Below are 23,067 nucleotides of genomic sequence, written 5' to 3'. Positions count from 1 at the left end.
AGCTCAGTGCCTACTGGACTGGGACTGTTCCCTATTACTGAGCTCAGTGCCTACTGGACTGGGACAGTGCCACACTGGACTGGGACAGTGTTCCCTATCACTGAGTTCAGTGCCACACTGGACTGGGACAGTGTTCCCTGTCACTGAGCTCAGTGCCTCATTGGACTGGGACTGTTCCCTATTACTGAGCTCAATGCCTCACTGGACTGGGACTGTGTTCCCTATCACTGAGCTCATTGGACTGGGACTGTTCCCGATCACTGAGCTCAGTGCCTCACTGGACTGGGACTGTTCCCGATCACTGAGCTCAGTGCCACACTGGACTGGGACAGTGTTCCCTGTCACTGAGCTCAGTGCCACACTCGACTGGGACTGTTCCCGATCACTGAGCTCATTGGGCTGGGTCTGTTCCCTATCACTGAGCTCAGTGCCTACTGGACTGGGACTGTTCCCCATCACCGAGCTCAGTGCCACACTGGACTGGGACTGTTCCCTATTACTGAGCTCAGTGCCACACTGGACTGGGTCTGTTCCCTATCACTGAGCTCAGTGCCACACTCGACTGGGACTGTTCCCGATCACTGAGCTCATTGGACTGGGTCTGTTCCCTATTACTGAGCTCAGTGCCTACTAGACTGGGACTGTTCCCCATCACTGAGCTCAGTGCCACACTGGACTGGGACTGTTCCCTATTACTGAGCTCAGTGCCTACTGGATTGGGACTGTGTTCCCGATCACTGAGCTCATTGCACTGGGACTGTTCCCGATCACTAAGCTCAGTGCCTCACTGGACTGGGACTGTTCCCGATCACTGAGCTCAGTGCCACACTGGACTGGGACAGTGTTCCCTGTCACTGAGCTCAGTGCCTCATTGGACTGGGACTGTTCCCTATTACTGAGCTCAGTGCCGACTGGACTGGGACAGTGTTCCCTGTCACTGAGCTCAGTGCCTCACTGGATTGAGACTGTTCCCGATCACTGAGCTCATTGGACTGGGACTGTTCCCTATCACTGAGCTCAGTGCCTACTGGACTGGGACTGTTCCCTATTACTGAGCTCAGTGCCTCACTGGACTGGGACAGTGCCACACTGGACTGGGACAGTGTTCCCTATCACTGAGTTCAGTGCCACACTGGACTGGGACAGTGTTCCCTGTCACTGAGCTCAGTGCCTCATTGGACTGGGACTGTTCCCTATTACTGAGCTCAATGCCTACTGGACTGGGACTGTTCCCCATCACTGAGCTCAGTGCCACACTGGACTGGGACTGTTCCCTATTACTGAGCTCAGTGCCTCACTGGACTGGGACTGTGTTCCCTATCACTGAGCTCATTGGACTGGGACTGTTCCCGATCACTGAGCTCAGTGCCTCACTGGACTGGGACTGTTCCCGATCACTGAGCTCAGTGCTGCACTGGAATGGGACAGTGTTCCCTGTCACTGAGCTCAGTGCCACACTGGACTGGGTCTGTTCCCCATCACCGAGCTCAGTGCCACACTGGACTGGGACTGTTCCCTATTACTGAGCTCAGTGCCACACTGGACTGGGACTGTTCCCAATCACTGAGCTCAGTGCCACACTCGACTGGGACTGTTCCCGATCACTGAGCTCATTGGACTGGGTCTGTTCCCTATTACTGAGCTCAGTGCCTACTAGACTGGGACTGTTCCCCATCACTGAGCTCAGTGCCACACTGGACTGGGACTGTTCCCTATTACTGAGCTCAGTGCCTACTGGATTGGGACTGTGTTCCCGATCACTGAGCTCATTGCACTGGGACTGTTCCCGATCACTAAGCTCAGTGCCTCACTGGACTGGGACTGTTCCCGATCACTGAGCTCAGTGCCACACTGGACTGGGACAGTGTTCCCTGTCACTGAGCTCAGTGCCTCATTGGACTGGGACTGTTCCCTATTACTGAGCTCAGTGCCTACTGGACTGGGACAGTGTTCCCTGTCACTGAGCTCAGTGCCTCACTGGATTGAGACTGTTCCCGATCACTGAGCTCATTGGACTGGGACTGTTCCCTATCACTGAGCTCAGTGCCTACTGGACTGGGACTGTTCCCTATTACTGAGCTCAGTGCCTACTGGACTGGGACAATGCCACACTGGACTGGGACAGTGTTCCCTATCACTGAGTTCAGTGCCACACTGGACTGGGACAGTGTTCCCTGTCACTGAGCTCAGTGCCTCATTGGACTGGGACTGTTCCCTATTACTGAGCTCAATGCCTACTGGACTGGGACTGTTCCCCATCACTGAGCTCAGTGCCACGCTGGACTGGGACTGTTCCCTATTACTGAGCTCAGTGCCTCACTGGACTGGGACTGTGTTCCCTATCACTGAGCTCATTGGACTGGGACTGTTCCCGATCATTGAGCTCAGTGCCTCACTGGACTGGGACAGTGTTCCCTGTCACTGAGCTCAGTGCCACACTGGACTGCGACAGTGTTCCCTATCACTAAGCTCTTTGTCTGGGACTGTTCCCTATTACTGTGCTCAGTGCCACACTGGACTGGGACTGTTCCCGATCACTGAGCTCATTGGACTGGGCCTGTTCCCTATCACTGAGCTCAGTGCCACACTGGACTGGGACTGTTCCCTATTACTGAGCTCAGTGCCTACTGGACTGGGACTGTTCTCGATCACTGAGCTCAGTGCCACACTCGATTGGGACTGTTCCCAATCACTGAGCTCAGTGCCACACTGGACTGGGACTGTTCCCGATCACTGAGCTCATTGGACTGGGCCTGTTCCCTATCACTGAGCTCAGTGCCACACTGGACTGGGACTGTTCCCTATTACTGAGCTCAGTGCCTACTGGACTGGGACTGTTCTCGATCACTGAGCTCAGTGCCACACTCGATTGGGACTGTTCCCAATCACTGAGCTCAGTGCCACACTGGACTGGGACTGTTCCCGATCACTGAGCTCATTGGACTGGGCCTGTTCCCTATCACTGAGCTCAGTGCCACACTGGACTGGGACTGTTCCCTATTACTGAGCTCAGTGCCTACTGGACTGGGATAGTGTTCCCTATCACTGAGCTCAGTGCCACACTGGACTGGAACAGTGTTCCCTGTCACTGAGCTCAGTGCCTCATTGGACTGGGACTGTTCCCTATTACTGAGATCACTGGACTGGGACTGTTCCCAATCACCTGAGCTCAGTGCCTCATTGGACTGGGTCTGTTCCCTATTACTGAGCTCAGTGCCACACTGGACTGGGACTGTTCCCTATTACTGAGCTCAGTGCCTACTGGATTGGGACTGTGTTCCCGATCACTGAGCTCATTGCACTGGGACTGTTCCCGATCACTAAGCTCAGTGCCTCACTGGACTGGGACTGTTCCCGATCACTGAGCTCAGTGCCACACTGGACTGGGACAGTGTTCCCTATCACTGAGCTCAGTGCCTCATTGGACTGGGACTGTTCCCTATTACTGAGCTCAGTGCCTACTGGACTGGGACAGTGTTCCCTGTCACTGAGCTCAGTGCCTCACTGGATTGAGACTGTTCCCGATCACTGAGCTCATTGGACTGGGACTGTTCCCTATCACTGAGCTCAGTGCCTACTGGACTGGGACTGTTCCCTATTACTGAGCTCAGTGCCTACTGGACTGGGACAGTGCCACACTGGACTGGGACAGTGTTCCCTGTCACTGAGCTCAGTGCCACACTGGACTGGGTCTGTTCCCCATCACCGAGCTCAGTGCCACACTGGACTGGGACTGTTCCCTATTACTGAGCTCAGTGCCACACTGGACTGGGTCTGTTCCCTATCACTGAGCTCAGTGCCACACTCGACTGGGACTGTTCCCGATCACTGAGCTCATTGGACTGGGTCTGTTCCCTATTACTGAGCTCAGTGCCTACTAGACTGGAACTGTTCCCCATCACTGAGCTCAGTGCCACACTGGACTGGGACTGTTCCCCATCACCGAGCTCAGTGCCACACTGGACTGGGACTGTTCCCTATTACTGAGCTCAGTGCCACACTGGACTGGGTCTGTTCCCTATCACTGAGCTCAGTGCCACACTCGACTGGGACTGTTCCCGATCACTGAGCTCATTGGACTGGGTCTGTTCCCTATTACTGAGCTCAGTGCCTACTAGACTGGAACTGTTCCCCATCACTGAGCTCAGTGCCACACTGGACTGGGACTGTTCCCAATCACTGAGCTCAGTGCCACACTGGACTGGGTCTGTTCCCTATCACTGAGCTCAGTGCCACACTCGACTGGGACTGTTCCCGATCACTGAGCTCATTGGACTGGGTCTGTTCCCTATTACTGAGCTCAGTGCCTACTAGACTGGGACTGTTCCCCATCACTGAGCTCAGTGCCACACTGGACTGGGACTGTTCCCTATTACTGAGCTCAGTGCCTCACCAGACTGGGACTGTGTTCCCTATCACTGAGCTCATTGGACTGGGACTGTTTCCTATCACTGAGCTCAGTGCCTACTGGACTGGGACTGTTCCCTATTACTGAGCTCAGTGCCTACTGGACTGGGACAGTGCCACACTGGACTGGGACAGTGTTCCCTATCACTGAGTTCAGTGCCACACTGGACTGGGACTGTTCCCTATTACTGAGCTCAATGCCTACTGGACTGGGACTGTTCCCCATCACTGAGCTCAGTGCCACACTGGACTGGGACTGTTCCCTATTACTGAGCTCAGTGCCTCACTGGACTGGGACTGTGTTCCCTATCACTGAGCTCATTGGACTGGGACTGTTCCCGATCACTGAGCTCAGTGCCTCACTGGACTGGGACTGTTCCCGATCACTGAGCTCAGTGCCACACTGGACTGGGACAGTGTTCCCTGTCACTGAGCTCAGTGCCACACTGGACTGGGTCTGTTCCCCATCACCGAGCTCAGTGCCACACTGGACTGGGACTGTTCCCTATTACTGAGCTCAGTGCCACACTGGACTGGGTCTGTTCCCTATCACTGAGCTCAGTGCCACACTCGACTGGGACTGTTCCCGATCACTGAGCTCAGTGCCACACTGGACTGGGACTGTTCTCGATCACTGAGCTCAGTGCCACACTCGATTGGGACTGTTCCCAATCACTGAGCTCAGTGCCACACTGGACTGGGACTGTTCCCGATCACTGAGCTCATTGGACTGGGTCTGTTCCCTATCACTGAGCTCAGTGCCTACTGGACTGGGACTGTTCCCCATCACTGAGCTCAGTGCCTCACTGGACTGGGACTGTTCCCCATCACCGAGCTCAGTGCCACACTGGACTGGGACTGTTCCCTATTACTGAGCTCAGTGCCACACTGGACTGGGTCTGTTCCCTATCACTGAGCTCAGTGCCACACTCGACTGGGACTGTTCCCGATCACTGAGCTCATTGGACTGGGTCTGTTCCCTATTACTGAGCTCAGTGCCTACTAGACTGGAACTGTTCCCCATCACTGAGCTCAGTGCCACACTGGACTGGGACTGTTCCCAATCACTGAGCTCAGTGCCACACTGGACTGGGTCTGTTCCCTATCACTGAGCTCAGTGCCACACTCGACTGGGACTGTTCCCGATCACTGAGCTCATTGGACTGGGTCTGTTCCCTATTACTGAGCTCAGTGCCTACTAGACTGGGACTGTTCCCCATCACTGAGCTCAGTGCCACACTGGACTGGGACTGTTCCCTATTACTGAGCTCAGTGCCTCACCAGACTGGGACTGTGTTCCCTATCACTGAGCTCATTGGACTGGGACTGTTTCCTATCACTGAGCTCAGTGCCTACTGGACTGGGACTGTTCCCTATTACTGAGCTCAGTGCCTACTGGACTGGGACAGTGCCACACTGGACTGGGACAGTGTTCCCTATCACTGAGTTCAGTGCCACACTGGACTGGGACTGTTCCCTATTACTGAGCTTAATGCCTACTGGACTGGGACTGTTCCCCATCACTGAGCTCAGTGCCACACTGGACTGGGACTGTTCCCTATTACTGAGCTCAGTGCCTCACTGGACTGGGACTGTGTTCCCTATCACTGAGCTCATTGGACTGGGACTGTTCCCGATCACTGAGCTCAGTGCCTCACTGGACTGGGACTGTTCCCGATCACTGAGCTCAGTGCCACACTGGACTGGGACAGTGTTCCCTGTCACTGAGCTCAGTGCCACACTGGACTGGGTCTGTTCCCCATCACCGAGCTCAGTGCCACACTGGACTGGGACTGTTCCCTATTACTGAGCTCAGTGCCACACTGGACTGGGTCTGTTCCCTATCACTGAGCTCAGTGCCACACTCGACTGGGACTGTTCCCGATCACTGAGCTCAGTGCCACACTGGACTGGGACTGTTCTCGATCACTGAGCTCAGTGCCACACTCGATTGGGACTGTTCCCAATCACTGAGCTCAGTGCCACACTGGACTGGGACTGTTCCCGATCACTGAGCTCATTGGACTGGGTCTGTTCCCTATCACTGAGCTCAGTGCCTACTGGACTGGGACTGTTCCCCATCACTGAGCTCAGTGCCACACTGGACTGGGACTGTTCCCTATTACTGAGCTCAGTGCCTCACTGGACTGGGACTGTTCCCGATCACTGAGCTCAGTGCCACACTGGACTGGGACAGTGTTCCCTGTCACTGAGCTCAGTGCCACACTGGACTGGAACAGTGTTCCCTGTCACTGAGCTCAGTGACTCATTGGACTGGGACTGTTCCCTATTACTGAGCTCAGTGCCTACTGGACTGGGACTGTTCCCTATCACTGAGCTCATTGGACTGGGCCTGTTCCCTATCACTGAGCTCAGTGCCTACTGGACTGGGACTGTTCCCCATCACTGAGCTCAGTGCCACACTAGACCGGGACTGTTCCCTATTACTGAGCTCATTGGACTGGGACTGTTCCCGATCACTGAGCTCAGTGCCTCACTGGACTGGGACTGTTCCCGATCACTGAGCTCAGTGCTACACTGGACTGGGACTGTTCCCGATCACTGAGCTCAGTGCCACACTGGACTGGGACTGTTCCCGATCACTGAGCTCATTGGACTGGGCGTGTTCCCTATCACTGAGCTCAGTGCCACACTGGACTGGGACTGTTCCCTATTACTGAGCTCAGTGCCACACTGGACTGGGTCTGTTCCCCATCACTGAGCTCAGTGCCACACTGGACTGGGACTGTTCCCGATCACTGAGCTCAGTGCCACACTGGACTGGGACTGTTCCCGATCACTGAGCTCAGTGCCACACTGGACTGGGACTGTTCCCGATCACTGAGCTCATTGGACTGGGACTGTTCCCGATCATTGAGCTCAGTGCCTCACTGGACTGGGACAGTGTTCCCTGTCACTGAGCTCAGTGCCACACTGGACTGCGACAGTGTTCCCTATCACTAAGCTCTTTGTCTGGGACTGTTCCCTATCACTGAGCTCAGTGCCTACTGGACTGGGACAGTGTTCCCTATCACTAAGCTCTTTGTCTGGGACTGTTCCCTATCACTGAGCTCAGTGCCACACTGGACTGGGACTGTTCCCTATTACTGAGCTCAGTGCCTACTGGACTGGGATAGTGTTCCCTATCACTGAGCTCAGTGCCACACTGGACTGGAACAGTGTTCCCTGTCACTGAGCTCAGTGCCTCATTGGACTGGGACTGTTCCCTATTACTGAGCTCACTGGACTGGGACTGTTCCCAATCACCTGAGCTCAGTGCCTCATTGGACTGGGTCTGTTCCCTATTACTGAGCTCAGTGCCTACTAGACTGGGACTGTTCCCCATCACTGAGCTCAGTGCCACATTGGACTGGGACTGTTCCCTATTACTGAGCTCAGTGCCTACTGGATTGGGACTGTGTTCCCGATCACTGAGCTCATTGCACTGGGACTGTTCCCGATCACTAAGCTCAGTGCCTCACTGGACTGGGACTGTTCCCGATCACTGAGCTCAGTGCCACATTGGACTGGGACAGTGTTCCCTATCACTGAGCTCAGTGCCTCATTGGACTGGGACTGTTCCCTATTACTGAGCTCAGTGCCTACTGGACTGGGACAGTGCCACACTGGACTGGGACAGTGTTCCCTGTCACTGAGCTCAGTGCCACACTGGACTGGGTCTGTTCACCCATCACCGAGCTCAGTGCCACACTGGACTGGGACTGTTCCCTATTACTGAGCTCAGTGCCACACTGGACTGGGTCTGTTCCCTATCACTGAGCTCAGTGCCACACTCGACTGGGACTGTTCCCGATCACTGAGCTCATTGGACTGGGTCTGTTCCCTATTACTGAGCTCAGTGCCTACTAGACTGGGACTGTTCCCCATCACTGAGCTCAGTGCCACACTGGACTGGGACTGTTCCCTATTACTGAGCTCAGTGCCTCACCAGACTGGGACTGTGTTCCCTATCACTGAGCTCATTGGACTGGGACTGTTTCCTATCACTGAGCTCAGTGCCTACTGGACTGGGACTGTTCCCTATTACTGAGCTCAGTGCCTACTGGACTGGGACAGTGCCACACTGGACTGGGACAGTGTTCCTTATCACTGAGTTCAGTGCCACACTGGACTGGGACTGTTCCCTATTACTGAGCTCAATGCCTACTGGACTGGGACTGTTCCCCATCACTGAGCTCAGTGCCACACTGGACTGGGACTGTTCCCTATTACTGAGCTCAGTGCCTCACTGGACTGGGACTGTGTTCCCTATCACTGAGCTCATTGGACTGGGACTGTTCCCGATCACTGAGCTCAGTGCCTCACTGGACTGGGACTGTTCCCGATCACTGAGCTCAGTGCCACACTGGACTGGGACAGTGTTCCCTGTCACTGAGCTCAGTGCCACACTGGACTGGGTCTGTTCCCCATCACCGAGCTCAGTGCCACACTGGACTGGGACTGTTCCCTATTACTGAGCTCAGTGCCACACTGGACTGGGTCTGTTCCCTATCACTGAGCTCAGTGCCACACTCGACTGGGACTGTTCCCGATCACTGAGCTCATTGGACTGGGTCTGTTCCCTATTACTGAGCTCAGTGCCTACTAGACTGGGACTGTTCCCCATCACTGAGCTCAGTGCCACACTGGACTGGGACTGTTCCCAATCACTGAGCTCAGTGCCACACTGGACTGGGTCTGTTCCCTATCACTGAGCTCAGTGCCACACTCGACTGGGACTGTTCCCGATCACTGAGCTCATTGGACTGGGTCTGTTCCCTATTACTGAGCTCAGTGCCTACTAGACTGGGACTGTTCCCCATCACTGAGCTCATTGGACTGGGACTGTTCCCGATCACTGAGCTCAGTGCCTCACTGGATTGGGACAGTATTCCCTATCAGTGAGTTTAGTGCCTCACTGGACTGGGACTGTGTTCCCTATCACTGAGCTCATTGGACTGGGACTGTTCCCGATCACTGAGCTCAGTGCCTCACTGGACTGGGACAGTGTTCCCTGTCACTGAGCTCAGTGCCACACTGGACTGCGACAGTGTTCCCTATCACTGAGCTCTTTGTCTGGGACTGTTCCCTATTACTGAGCTCAGTGCCTACTGGACTGGGACTGTTCCCTATTACTGAGCTCAGTGCCACACTGGACTGGGACAGTGTTCCCTATCACTAAGCTCATTGGACTGGGACTGTTCCCCATCACTGAGCTCAGTGCCACACTGGACTGGGACAGTGTTCCCTATCACTGAGCTCATTGGACTGGGACTGTTCCCTATTACTGAGCTCAGTGCCACACTGGACTGGGACTGTTCCCGATCACTGAGCTCATTGGACTGGGCCTGTTCCCTATCACTGAGCTCAGTGCCACACTGGACTGGGACTGTTCCCTATTACTGAGCTCAGTGCCTCACTGGACTGGGACAGTGTTCCCTGTCACTGAGCTCAGTGCCACACTGGACTGGGACAGTATTCCCTGTCACTGAGCTCAGTGCCACACTGGACTGGGACTGTTCCCTATCACTGAGCTCAGTGCCTCACTGGACTGGGACTGTTCCCTATTACTGAGCTCAGTGCCTACTGGACTGGGACTGTTCTCGATCACTGAGCTCAGTGCCACACTCGATTGGGACTGTTCCCAATCACTGAGCTCAGTGCCACACTGGACTGGGACTGTTCCCGATCACTGAGCTCATTGGACTGGGCCCGTTCCCTATCACTGAGCTCAGTGCCACACTGGACTGGGACTGTTCCCTATTACTGAGCTCAGTGCCTACTGGACTGGGATAGTGTTCCCTATCACTGAGCTCAGTGCCACACTGGACTGGAACAGTGTTCCCTGTCACTGAGCTCAGTGCCTCATTGGACTGGGACTGTTCCCTATTACTGAGCTCACTGGACTGGGACTGTTCCCAATCACTGAGCTCAGTGCCTCACTGGACTGGGACTGTTCCCGATCACTGAGCTCAGTGCCACACTGGACTGGGACTGTTCTCGATCACTGAGCTCAGTGCCACACTCGATTGGGACTGTTCCCAATCACTGAGCTCAGTGCCACACTGGACTGGGACTGTTCCCGATCACTGAGCTCATTGGACTGGGTCTGTTCCCTATCACTGAGCTCAGTGCCTACTGGACTGGGACTGTTCCCCATCACTGAGCTCAGTGCCACACTGGACTGGGACTGTTCCCTATTACTGAGCTCAGTGCCTACTGGACTGGGACAGTGTTCCCTATCACTGAGCTCAGTGCCACACTGGACTGGGACAGTGTTCCCTGTCACTGAGCTCAGTGCCACACTGGACTGGAACAGTGTTCCCTGTCACTGAGCTCAGTGCCTCATTGGACTGGGACTGTTCCCTAAAACTGAGCTCAGTGCCTACTGGACTGGGACTGTTCCCCATCACTGAGCTCAGTGCCACACTGGACTGGGACTGTTCCCTATTACTGAGCTCAGTGCCTACTGGACTGGGACTGTGTTCCCTATCACTGAGCTCATTGGACTGGGCCTGTTCCCTATCACTGAGCTCAGTGCCTACTGGACTGGGACTGTTCCCCATCACTGAGCTCAGTGCCACACTAGACCGGGACTGTTCCCTATTACTGAGCTCATTGGACTGGGACTGTTCCCGATCACTGAGCTCAGTGCCTCACTGGACTGGGACTGTTCCCGATCACTGAGCTCAGTGCTACACTGGACTGGGACTGTTCCCGATCACTGAGCTCAGTGCCACACTGGACTGGGACTGTTCCCGATCACTGAGCTCATTGGACTGGGACTGTTTACGATCATTGAGCTCAGTGCCTCACTGGACTGGGACAGTGTTCCCTGTCACTGAGCTCAGTGCCACACTGGACTGCGACTGTGTTCCCTATCACTAAGCTCTTTGTCTGTGACTGTTCCCTATCACTGAGGTCAGTGCCTCACTAGACTGGGACAGTGTTCCCTGTCACTGAGCTCAGTGCCACACTGGACTGGGACAGTGTTCCCTATCACTGAGCTCATTGGACTGGGACTGTTCCTGATCACTGAGCTCAATGCCTCACTGGACTGGGACTGTTCCCGATCACTGAGCTCAGTGCCACACTGGACTGGGACTGTTCCCGATCACTGAGCTCAGTGCCACACTGGACTGGGACTGTTCCCGATCACTGAGCTCAGTGCCACACTGGACTGGGACTGTTCCCGATCACTGAGCTCATTGGACTGGGACTGTTCCCGATCATTGAGCTCAGTGCCTCACTGGACTGGGACAGTGTTCCCTGTCACTGAGCTCAGTGCCACACTGGACTGCGACAGTGTTCCCTATCACTAAGCTCTTTGTCTGGGACTGTTCCCTATCACTGAGCTCAGTGCCTACTGGACTGGGACAGTGTTCCCTATCACTAAGCTCTTTGTCTGGGACTGTTCCCTATCACTGAGCTCAGTGCCACACTGGACTGGGACTGTTCCCTATTACTGAGCTCAGTGCCTACTGGACTGGGATAGTGTTCCCTATCACTGAGCTCAGTGCCACACTGGACTGGAACAGTGTTCCCTGTCACTGAGCTCAGTGCCTCATTGGACTGGGACTGTTCCCTATTACTGAGCTCACTGGACTGGGACTGTTCCCAATCACCTGAGCTCAGTGCCTCATTGGACTGGGTCTGTTCCCTATTACTGAGCTCAGTGCCTACTAGACTGGGACTGTTCCCCATCACTGAGCTCAGTGCCACACTGGACTGGGACTGTTCCCTATTACTGAGCTCAGTGCCTACTGGATTGGGACTGTGTTCCCGATCACTGAGCTCATTGCACTGGGACTGTTCCCGATCACTAAGCTCAGTGCCTCACTGGACTGGGACTGTTCCCGATCACTGAGCTCAGTGCCACACTGGACTGGGACAGTGTTCCCTATCACTGAGCTCAGTGCCTACTGGACTGGGACAGTGTTCCCTGTCACTGCGCTCAGTGCCTCACTGGATTGAGACTGTTCCCGATCACTGAGCTCATTGGACTGGGACTGTTCCCTATCACTGAGCTCAGTGCCTACTGGACTGGGACTGTTCCCTATTACTGAGCTCAGTGCCTACTGGACTGGGACAGTGCCACACTGGACTGGGACAGTGTTCCCTGTCACTGAGCTCAGTGCCACACTGGACTGGGTCTGTTCCCCATCACCGAGCTCAGTGCCACACTGGACTGGGACTGTTCCCTATTACTGAGCTCAGTGCCACACTGGACTGGGTCTGTTCCCTATCACTGAGCTCAGTGCCACACTCGACTGGGACTGTTTCCGATCACTGAGCTCATTGGACTGGGTCTGTTCCCTATTACTGAGCTCAGTGCCTACTAGACTGGGACTGTTCCCCATCACTGAGCTCAGTGCCACACTGGACTGGGACTGTTCCCAATCACTGAGCTCAGTGCCACACTGGACTGGGTCTGTTCCCTATCACTGAGCTCAGTGCCACACTCGACTGGGACTGTTCCCGATCACTGAGCTCATTGGACTGGGTCTGTTCCCTATTACTGAGCTCAGTGCCTACTAGACTGGGACTGTTCCCCATCACTGAGCTCATTGGACTGGGACTGTTCCCGATCACTGAGCTCAGTGCCTCACTGGATTGGGACAGTGTTCCCTGTCACTGAGCTCAGTGCCACACTGGACTGCGACAGTGTTCCCTATCACTAAGCTCTTTGTCTGGGACTGTTCCCTATTACTGAGCTCAGTGCCTACTGGACTGGGACTGTTCCCTATTACTGAGCTCAGTGCCACACTGGACTGGGACAGTGTTCCCTATCACTAAGCTCATTGGACTGGGACTGTTCCCCATCACTGAGCTCAGTGCCACACTGGACTGGGACAGTGTTCCCTATCACTGAGCTCATTGGACTGGGACTGTTCCCTATTACTGAGCTCAGTGCCACACTGGACTGGGACTGTTCCCGATCACTGAGCTCATTGGACTGGGCCTGTTCCCTATCACTGAGCTCAGTGCCACACTGGACTGGGACTGTTCCCTATTACTGAGCTCAGTGCCTCACTGGACTGGGACAGTGTTCCCTGTCACTGAGCTCAGTGCCACACTGGACTGGGACAGTATTCCCTGTCACTGAGCTCAGTGCCACACTGGACTGGGACTGTTCCCTATCACTGAGCTCAGTGCCTCACTGGACTGGGACTGTTCCCTATTACTGAGCTCAGTGCCTACTGGACTGGGACTGTTCTCGATCACTGAGCTCAGTGCCACACTCGATTGGGACTGTTCCCAATCACTGAACTCAGTGCCACACTGGACTGGGACTGTTCCCGATCACTGAGCTCATTGGACTGGGCCCGTTCCCTATCACTGAGCTCAGTGCCACACTGGACTGGGACTGTTCCCTATTACTGAGCTCAGTGCCTACTGGACTGGGATAGTGTTCCCTATCACTGAGCTCAGTGCCACACTGGACTGGAACAGTGTTCCCTGTCACTGAGCTCAGTGCCTCATTGGACTGGGACTGTTCCCTATTACTGAGCTCACTGGACTGGGACTGTTCCCAATCACTGAGCTCAGTGCCTCACTGGACTGGGACTGTTCCCGATCACTGAGCTCAGTGCCACACTGGACTGGGATTGTTCTCGATCACTGAGCTCAGTGCCACACTCGATTGGGACTGTTCCCAATCACTGAGCTCAGTGCCACACTGGACTGGGACTGTTCCCGATCACTGAGCTCATTGGACTAGGTCTGTTCCCTATCACTGAGCTCAGTGCCTACTGGACTGGGACTGTTCCCCATCACTGAGCTCAGTGCCACACTGGACTGGGACTGTTCCCTATTACTGAGCTCAGTGCCTACTGGACTGGGACAGTGTTCCCTATCACTGAGCTCAGTGCCACACTGGACTGGGACAGTGTTCCCTGTCACTGAGCTCAGTGCCACACTGGACTGGAACAGTGTTCCCTGTCACTGAGCTCATTGGACTGGGACTGTTCCCTATCACTGAGCTCAGTGCCTACTGGACTGGGACTGTTCCCTATTACTGAGCTCAGTGCCTACTGGACTGGGACAGTGTTCCCTATCACTGAGTTCAGTGCCACACTGGACTGGGACTGTTCCCTATTACTGAGCTCAATGCCTACTGGACTGGGACTGTTCCCCATCACTGAGCTCAGTGCCACACTGGACTGGGACTGTTCCCTATTACTGAGCTCAGTGCCTCACTGGACTGGGACTGTGTTCCCTATCACTGAGCTCATTGGACTGGGACTGTTCCCGATCACTGAGCTCAGTGCCTCACTGGACTGGGACTGTTCCCGATCACTGAGCTCAGTGCCACACTGGACTGGGACAGTGTTCCCTGTCACTGAGCTCAGTGCCACACTGGACTGGGTCTGTTCCCCATCACCGAGCTCAGTGCCACACTGGACTGGGACTGTTCCCTATTACTGAGCTCAGTGCCACACTGGACTGGGTCTGTTCCCTATCACTGAGCTCAGTGCCACACTCGACTGGGACTGTTCCCGATCACTGAGCTCATTGGACTGGGTCTGTTCCCTATTACTGAGCTCAGTGCCACACTCGATTGGGACTGTTCCCCATCACTGAGCTCAGTGCCACACTGGACTGGGACTGTTCCCAATCACTGAGCTCAGTGCCACACTGGACTGGGTCTGTTCCCTATCACTGAGCTCAGTGCCACACTCGACTGGGACTGTTCCCGATCACTGAGCTCATTGGACTGGGTCTGTTCCCTATTACTGAGCTCAGTGCCTACTAGACTGGGACTGTTCCCCATCACTGAGCTCATTGGACTGGGACTGTTCCCGATCACTGAGCTCAGTGCCTCACTGGATTGGGACAGTGTTCCCTGTCACTGAGCTCAGTGCCACACTGGACTGCGACAGTGTTCCCTATCACTAAGCTCTTTGTCTGGGACTGTTCCCTATTACTGAGCTCAGTGCCTACTGGACTGGGACTGTTCCCTATTACTGAGCTCAGTGCCACACTGGACTGGGACAGTGTTCCCTATCACTAAGCTCATTGGACTGGGACTGTTCCCCATCACTGAGCTCAGTGCCACACTGGACTGGGACAGTGTTCCCTATCACTGAGCTCATTGGACTGGGACTGTTCCCTATTACTGAGCTCAGTGCCACACTGGACTGGGACTGTTCCCGATCACTGAGCTCATTGGACTGGGCCTGTTCCCTATCACTGAGCTCAGTGCCACACTGGACTGGGACTGTTCCCTATTACTGAGCTCAGTGCCTCACTGGACTGGGACAGTGTTCCCTGTCACTGAGCTCAGTGCCACACTGGACTGGGACAGTATTCCCTGTCACTGAGCTCAGTGCCACACTGGACTGGGACTGTTCCCTATCACTGAGCTCAGTGCCTCACTGGACTGGGACTGTTCCCTATTACTGAGCTCAGTGCCTACTGGACTGGGACTGTTCTCGATCACTGAGCTCAGTGCCACACTCGATTGGGACTGTTCCCAATCACTGAACTCAGTGCCACACTGGACTGGGACTGTTCCCGATCACTGAGCTCATTGGACTGGGCCCGTTCCCTATCACTGAGCTCAGTGCCACACTGGACTGGGACTGTTCCCTATTACTGAGCTCAGTGCCTACTGGACTGGGATAGTGTTCCCTATCACTGAGCTCAGTGCCACACTGGACTGGAACAGTGTTCCCTGTCACTGAGCTCAGTGCCTCATTGGACTGGGACTGTTCCCTATTACTGAGCTCACTGGACTGGGACTGTTCCCAATCACTGAGCTCAGTGCCTCACTGGACTGGGACTGTTCCCGATCACTGAGCTCAGTGCCACACTGGACTGGGATTGTTCTCGATCACTGAGCTCAGTGCCACACTCGATTGGGACTGTTCCCAATCACTGAGCTCAGTGCCACACTGGACTGGGACTGTTCCCGATCACTGAGCTCATTGGACTAGGTCTGTTCCCTATCACTGAGCTCAGTGCCTACTGGACTGGGACTGTTCCCCATCACTGAGCTCAGTGCCACACTGGACTCGGACTGTTCCCTATTACTGAGCTCAGTGCCTACTGGACTGGGACAGTGTTCCCTATCACTGAGCTCAGTGCCACACTGGACTGGGACAGTGTTCCCTGTCACTGAGCTCAGTGCCACACTGGACTGGAACAGTGTTCCCTGTCACTGAGCTCAGTGCCTCATTGGACTGGGACTGTTCCCTATTACTGAGCTCAGTGCCTACTGGACTGGGACTGTTCCCCATCACTGAGCTCAGTGCCACACTGGACTGGGACTGTTCCCTATCACTGAGCTCATTGGACTGGGCCTGTTCCCTATCACTGAGCTCAGTGCCTACTGGACTGGGACTGTTCCCCATCACTGAGCTCAGTGCCACACTAGACCGGGACTGTTCCCTGTTACTGAGCTCATTGGACTGGGACTGTTCCCGATCACTGAGCTCAGTGCCTCACTGGACTGGGACTGTTCCCGATCACTGAGCTCAGTGCTGCACTGGACTGGGACTGTTCCCGATCACTGAGCTCAGTGCCACACTGGACTGGGACTGTTCCCGATCACTGAGCTCATTGGACTGGGACTGTTTACGATCATTGAGCTCAGTGCCTCACTTGACTGGGACAGTGTTCCCTGTCACTGAGCTCAGTGCCACACTGGACTGCGACAGTGTTCCCTATCACTAAGCTCTTTGTCTGTGACTGTTCCCTATCACTGAGGTCAGTGCCTCACTAGACTGGGACAGTGTTCCCTGTCACTGAGCTCAGTGCCACACTGGACTGGGACAGTGTTCCCTATCACTGAGCTCATTGGACTGGGACTGTTCCTGATCACTGAGCTCAATGCCTCACTGGACTGGGACTGTTCCCGATCACTGAGCTCAGTGCCACACTGGACTGGGACTGTTCCCGATCACTGAGCTCAGTGCCACACTGGACTGGGACTGTTCCCGATCACTGAGCTCATTGGACTGGGACTGTTCCCGATCATTGAGCTCAGTGCCTCACTGGACTGGGACAGTGTTCCCTGTCACTGAGCTCAGTGCCACACTGGACTGCGACAGTGTTCCCTATCACTAAGCTCTTTGTCTGGGACTGTTCCCTATCACTGAGCTCAGTGCCTACTGGACTGGGACAGTGTTCCCTATCACTAAGCTCTTTGTCTGGGACTGTTCCCTATCACTGAGCTCAGTGCCTACTGGACTGGGACTATTCCCCATCACTGAGCTCAGTGCCACACTGGACTGGGACTGTTCCCTATTACTGAGCTCAGTGCCTACTGGACTGGGACAGTGTTCTCTGTCACTGAGCTCAGTGCCACACTGGACTGGGACTGTTCCCTGTCACTGAGCTCAGTGCCACACTGGACTGGAACAGTGTTCCCTGTCACTGAGCTCATTGGACTGGGACTGTTCCCTGTTACTGAGCTCAGTGCCTACTGGACTGGGACTGTTCCCCATCACTGAGCTCAGTGCCACACTGGACTGGGACTGTTCCCTATTACTGAGCTCAGTGCCTCACTGGACTGGGACAGTGTTCCCTGTCACTGAGCTCAGTGCCACACTGGACTGGAACAGTGTTCCCTGTCACTGAGCTCAGTGCCTCATTGGACTGGGACTGTTCCCTATTACTGAGCTCAGTGCCACACTGGACTGGGACTGTTCCCTATTACTGAGCTCAGTGCCTCACTGGACTGGGACTGTGTTCTCTATCACTGAGCTCATTGGACTGGGACTGTTCCCTATCACTGAGCTCAGTGCCTCACTGGACTGGGACTGTGTTCCCTGTCACTGAGCTCAGTGCCTCACTGGACTGGGACAGTGTTCTCACTCTCACTGCTGTCACCTGACAGGTGATCGATCCCTTTCGCCCTCCAGCTTTGAACCACTTCCTGCATTTCAACTGTTCTTGGTTCTCTTTTGCCTTCCTACGCACGCACTCCACCTCCTCCCTACATCCTCACTGGTTTGAATCACTGCTCTCTCCAAATCTTAATTAATTCTTTCCCTGTTCTCAGAATCCCTTCCATTTCCTCGGTCTTCCCTCCCTTGTGGTCTATAGTCTTTTAAAACACAAGCTTCAGGTCATCTCGTGGCTAGTTCCTGACTTACCTCCTTGGCTGTGTTGCATCACAGGCCTTGGCCCCCCTCCTTTTAAAATGTAACGGTGAGATTCCCACTGCCAATGCTATTCTTCAAAAGCATCAACAACAGCACAGTAATCACCAGCCTCCAATACATTGAACCAAGAATGTGCCTTCATCTCCAAGTTACAACAGATTACCCATACAAGATCCCCAGAGCAGATTATGAAGAAATAGTAAGAAATATGAAGTGAAAGGAGCTTTAAAATAATACCTCACATTTTTATTATTACATAGGATTTACAGAATCAGGCCATTCAGTGTTTATGCTCCACATGAGCCTCCTCCCACTCTCTTTACTTCATCTCACCCTATCAACATATCCTGTTATTCATTTCTCCCTCATCTATCTTCCCCTTAAATGCATCTGTTAATTGCCTCAACTACTCCATGTGGTAGGGAGTTAAAATTAATATTGTTCCTTCAGCTATGTTAGAATTTTTTGTATCATTTGTTGAACTGTGAGGTCTGTTACAATTCAGGCTTTTCTCCCAACACTCTTCATACACATAGCAACAAAGCAGTTTCCAAGGCAGACCCATGCCATCTATGAGCTGCAGCTTGTATTTCCCATGCATAGACTGAGCTGGTTAAAAGTGCTGTAGGATTAATGATTACTCAGTTACTTTCATGTATTACTCTTGCATTAGTTATTTGTTTCTGTATAAATGTTTATTGCACTACATCTGCTTTTGTAGTTTAGCCTGAAATATACAGTATACAGTATTAGAGTGATCAGGAGAGTACAATGAGTGTCCCATATTATTTTCAGTATGTAGCTCGATAAAAGGTCATTGTTAATCCCACGGTGCATCAACCTATTCAATCCATGCATGAGGTGTCTAAGTTCATGTACTGTCCAACGTAGTCTGCCTTGTTGCTGTGTGCACATTGGATGAACTCACAGTCCAACAGATGATGCAAAGATCCAAATTATGTCAGATGAATAGTCCATCCAAGACTGAAGAAGCAACATCATTTTAACAACCGACCCTTTAACTGGATCTTGGATGAATGTAACCTGGGTGATTCGTGGAGTTATACATCGTGCTATAATATGTAACTCCGGTTCAATTCAATAAATTAAAGGCATAGTGAAAAACTATCTAGTGAAACAGAACGCGGAACCTCAAAGTATTTTCCCTCTGTATGGAGCCAGTGTGTCTGCAGGAGCAAGTTGGCTGTCTCTTTCCATCCCCTCCTTTGGTAGCGAGCTGGAAATGGGAAACTGATGCAGGGAATCAGGGGTGCAAACCCACATCCTTCGCTTGCATAGCTCGAATGCATGTCTGTCATTTGTGGGGCGAGGTGACCAAAACAGAACACGTTGCTACATGTTTGGTGTGACCAGAACATTGCTGTGATGGCAACATAGAAATTTTTCACAGCTTTAGATCCAGCTCTTTGCCCTTGTGATGAAAAGCCAGCCTAAGCTCTTGCATGAAAAACAGCCACTCAGGTATGGTACCAGAGAACAACTGATGCCCATGGAACTAAGCGTCACCTAGAAGCCAACGGCTCCAATGTGGGGGGGGGAATTGTCATATGGGAAACAAAAAGAACTTGTGACCTGGGTATATTTGCTGTATTAGTCCATGGTTACTTATGAGAGGCTTGTTCGTTTGTTCTGGTGTAGCTGGAGAAGTCGACAAGGCAGGCCCGTGACGCTGAGGAAAGACTGAAAGCGATCCCACAATTCTGCTTTCCTGATGTCAGCGAATGGGTTGCAGTTTCCCAACTGATGAGGTACTCTTACCGCGTGGGGTGTTTGTTGCTCATGAAATCTCTGCCACCTGCCGTGTAAAAGCGGTTGAAATAATCTCCCAAATCTTTTTACCATTGGCTTGCAGCAGCTTTGTAAATTTTACTTCAGGAGATTAATAGGCGGTAATTTTCCTTGGAGCTGCTCCCCCTCCGCTGCCGTGGCTTGACTAAGTGTGTTGGAAGCCACATATATGGGCGTAGACGGGATTTCCGGCACAGTTGCAACAGTGGACTGGGAGCAGCTCCGAGGAAATTCCAGGCAAAGGAAAGAAAAATAAAGACTTGTGCCTTTCACGACCTTTGGGTGTCTCAAAGCATGTTACAGCCAATGAAGTATTTTTGGAGTGTAGTCACTGTTGTAATATAGGAAATGCAACAGCCAGTATGTGCACAGCAAGCTCCCACACACAGCAATGTGTTAATGACCAGATAATCTGTTTTTGTGATGTTGGTTGAGAGATAAATATTGGCTAGGATACCGGGGATAAACACCCCTGCACTTCTTCAAAATAGTGCCATGGGATCTTTTATGTCCACCTGAGTGGGCAGACCTGGCCTTGGTTTAATATTGCGTCCAAAATACGGCACCTCCGGCAGACAATGCAGTACTCCCTCAGCACTGCAGTGGGAGTGTCAACCTAGATTATATGCTCACCTCTGGACTCTGGGGAGGTACCAGCGGATTGGAAAGCAGCTAATGTAACGCCTCTGTTTAAAAAGGGGCAGACAAAAGGCAGGTAACTATAGGCCGGTTAGTTTAACATCTGTAGTGGGGAAAATGCTTGAAGCTATCATTAAGGAAGAAATAGCGGGACATCGACATAGGAATAGTGCAATCAAGCAGACGCAGCATGGATTCATGAAAGGGAAATCATGTTTAACTAATTTACTGGAATTCTTTGAGGATATAACGAGCATGGTGGATAGAGGTGTACCGATGGATGTGGTGTATTTCGATTTCCAAAAGGCATTCGATAAGGTGCCACACAAAAGGTTAACTACAGAAGATAAAGGTACGCGGATTCAGGAAATGTATTAGCATGGATAGAGAATTGCTTGGCTAACAGAAAGCAGAGAGTCGGGATAAATGGGTCCTTTTCGAGTTGGAAATCGGTGGTTAATGGTGTGCCACAGGGATCGGTGCTGGGTGTTTACAATATACATAGATGACCTGGAAGAGGGGACAGAGTGTAGTGTAACAAAATTTGCAGATGACACAAAGATTAGTGGGAAAGCGGGTTATTTAGAGGACACAGAGAGGCTGCAAAGAGATTTAGATAGTTTAAGCGAATGGGCTAAGGTTTGGCAGATGAAATACAATGTCGGAAAATGTGAGGTCATCCACCTTGGGGAAAAAAAAACAGTAAAAAGGAATATTATTTGAATGGGGAGAAATTACAACATGCTGCGGTGCAGAGGGACCTGGGGGTCCTTGTGCATGAATCCCAAAAAGTTAGTTTGCAGGTGCAGCAGGTAATCAGGAAGGCGAATGGAATGTTGGCCTTCATTGTGAGAGGGATGGAGTACAAAAGCAGGGAGGTCCTGCTGCAACTGTATAGGGTATTGGTGAGGCTGCACCTGAAGTACTGCGTGCAGTTTTGGTCACCTTACTTAAGGAAGGATATACTAACCTTGGAGGGGGTACAGAGACGATTCACTAGGCTGATTCCAGAGTTGAGGTGATTACCTTATGATAGATTGAGTAGACTGGGTCTTTACTCGTTGGAGTTCAGAAGGATGAGGGGTGATCTTATAGAAACATTTAAAATAATGAAAGGGATAGACAAGATAGAGGCAGAGAGGTTGTTTCCACTGGTCGGGGAGACTAGAACTAGGGGGCACAGCCTCAAAATACAGGGAAGCCAATTTAAAACCGAGTTGAGAAGGAATTTCTTCTCCCAGAGGGTTGTGAATCTATGGAATTCTCTGCCCAAGGAAGTAGTTGAGGCTAGCTCATTGAATGTATTCAAATCACACATAGATAGATTTTTAACCAATAAGGGAATTAAGGGTTACGGGGAGCGGGCGGGTAATTGGAGCAGAGTCCACGGCCAGATCAACCATGATCTTGTTGAATGGCGGAGCAGGCTAGATGGCCTACTCCTGTTCCTAATTCTTATGTTCTTATGAGTAGGACTTAAAGGCAAGTGTTGATGATGCTCTTATGATGATAGGTGGTTTGTTAGAAGGGGCCTCTTCTCAGTTTGTACCTTGTCTCAGACCTAGGCATGTCCAGTTGCCTATAAAGAAGATTAAATATTGAATTCTTGGTGGCGCACTGGGAAAAAGAGAACATCTTGGGGTCTCTGCTCAGTACAGGCTGCTAGTAATGAACTGGGTGTAAATGAGGACCTGAAAAAAAACAATCTGCCTGACCAGACAGGAGGTGTGTGCGGGTTCATTCAGAGTCATACATGGCAGTCACTAGAGTGTACCTGAACCTAATGACTGTATCTGTACTTAGCAGGATTTCAGTGCTGAGTAATGAGACTCGTCCCATTTCAACATCATGCACTTCCTGGTCAAGGATAGCAGAGCTCGATTCAGTGAAGCTCCCTCTACCCTGCCCCAACATCATGATGCAGCTTAGATGAGTGTCCCCGAATACATCTGTGACACAGCTCAGATGAGTGTCCCCGAATACATCTGTGACACAAATGTTTCCTATACCAAGCATCCATGGCTTCTTTAAGTGAGATTGCTAATTTATACAAAATGAGGGACCGTTTTCTCCTGTAGGCCAAGCCCACAGGACCCTGACA

General features: G+C 52.6%; 1 protein-coding gene across 11 annotated transcripts in view; it reads left to right on the top strand.

Moving 5' to 3' along the window:
• LOC139227778 (DENN domain-containing protein 2C-like) overlaps positions 1-23,067 on the top strand; it is a 216,265-nt gene that overhangs the window by 140,266 nt on the left and 52,932 nt on the right. For all 11 annotated transcript variants that reach the window (XM_070858815.1, XM_070858811.1, XM_070858814.1 and 8 more), the window contains one exon: positions 20,178-20,287. In XM_070858815.1, the coding sequence (XP_070714916.1) occupies positions 20,178-20,287 (110 nt within the window). The remainder of the gene's footprint in view (positions 1-20,177; positions 20,288-23,067) is intronic.

This window comes from Pristiophorus japonicus, chromosome 17 (genome assembly GCF_044704955.1).
Source record: "Pristiophorus japonicus isolate sPriJap1 chromosome 17, sPriJap1.hap1, whole genome shotgun sequence".
NCBI lineage: Eukaryota > Metazoa > Chordata > Chondrichthyes > Pristiophoridae > Pristiophorus > Pristiophorus japonicus.
Note: the sequence above shows the minus strand (reverse complement) of the source record. Positions and strands in the feature narration are given on the sequence as shown.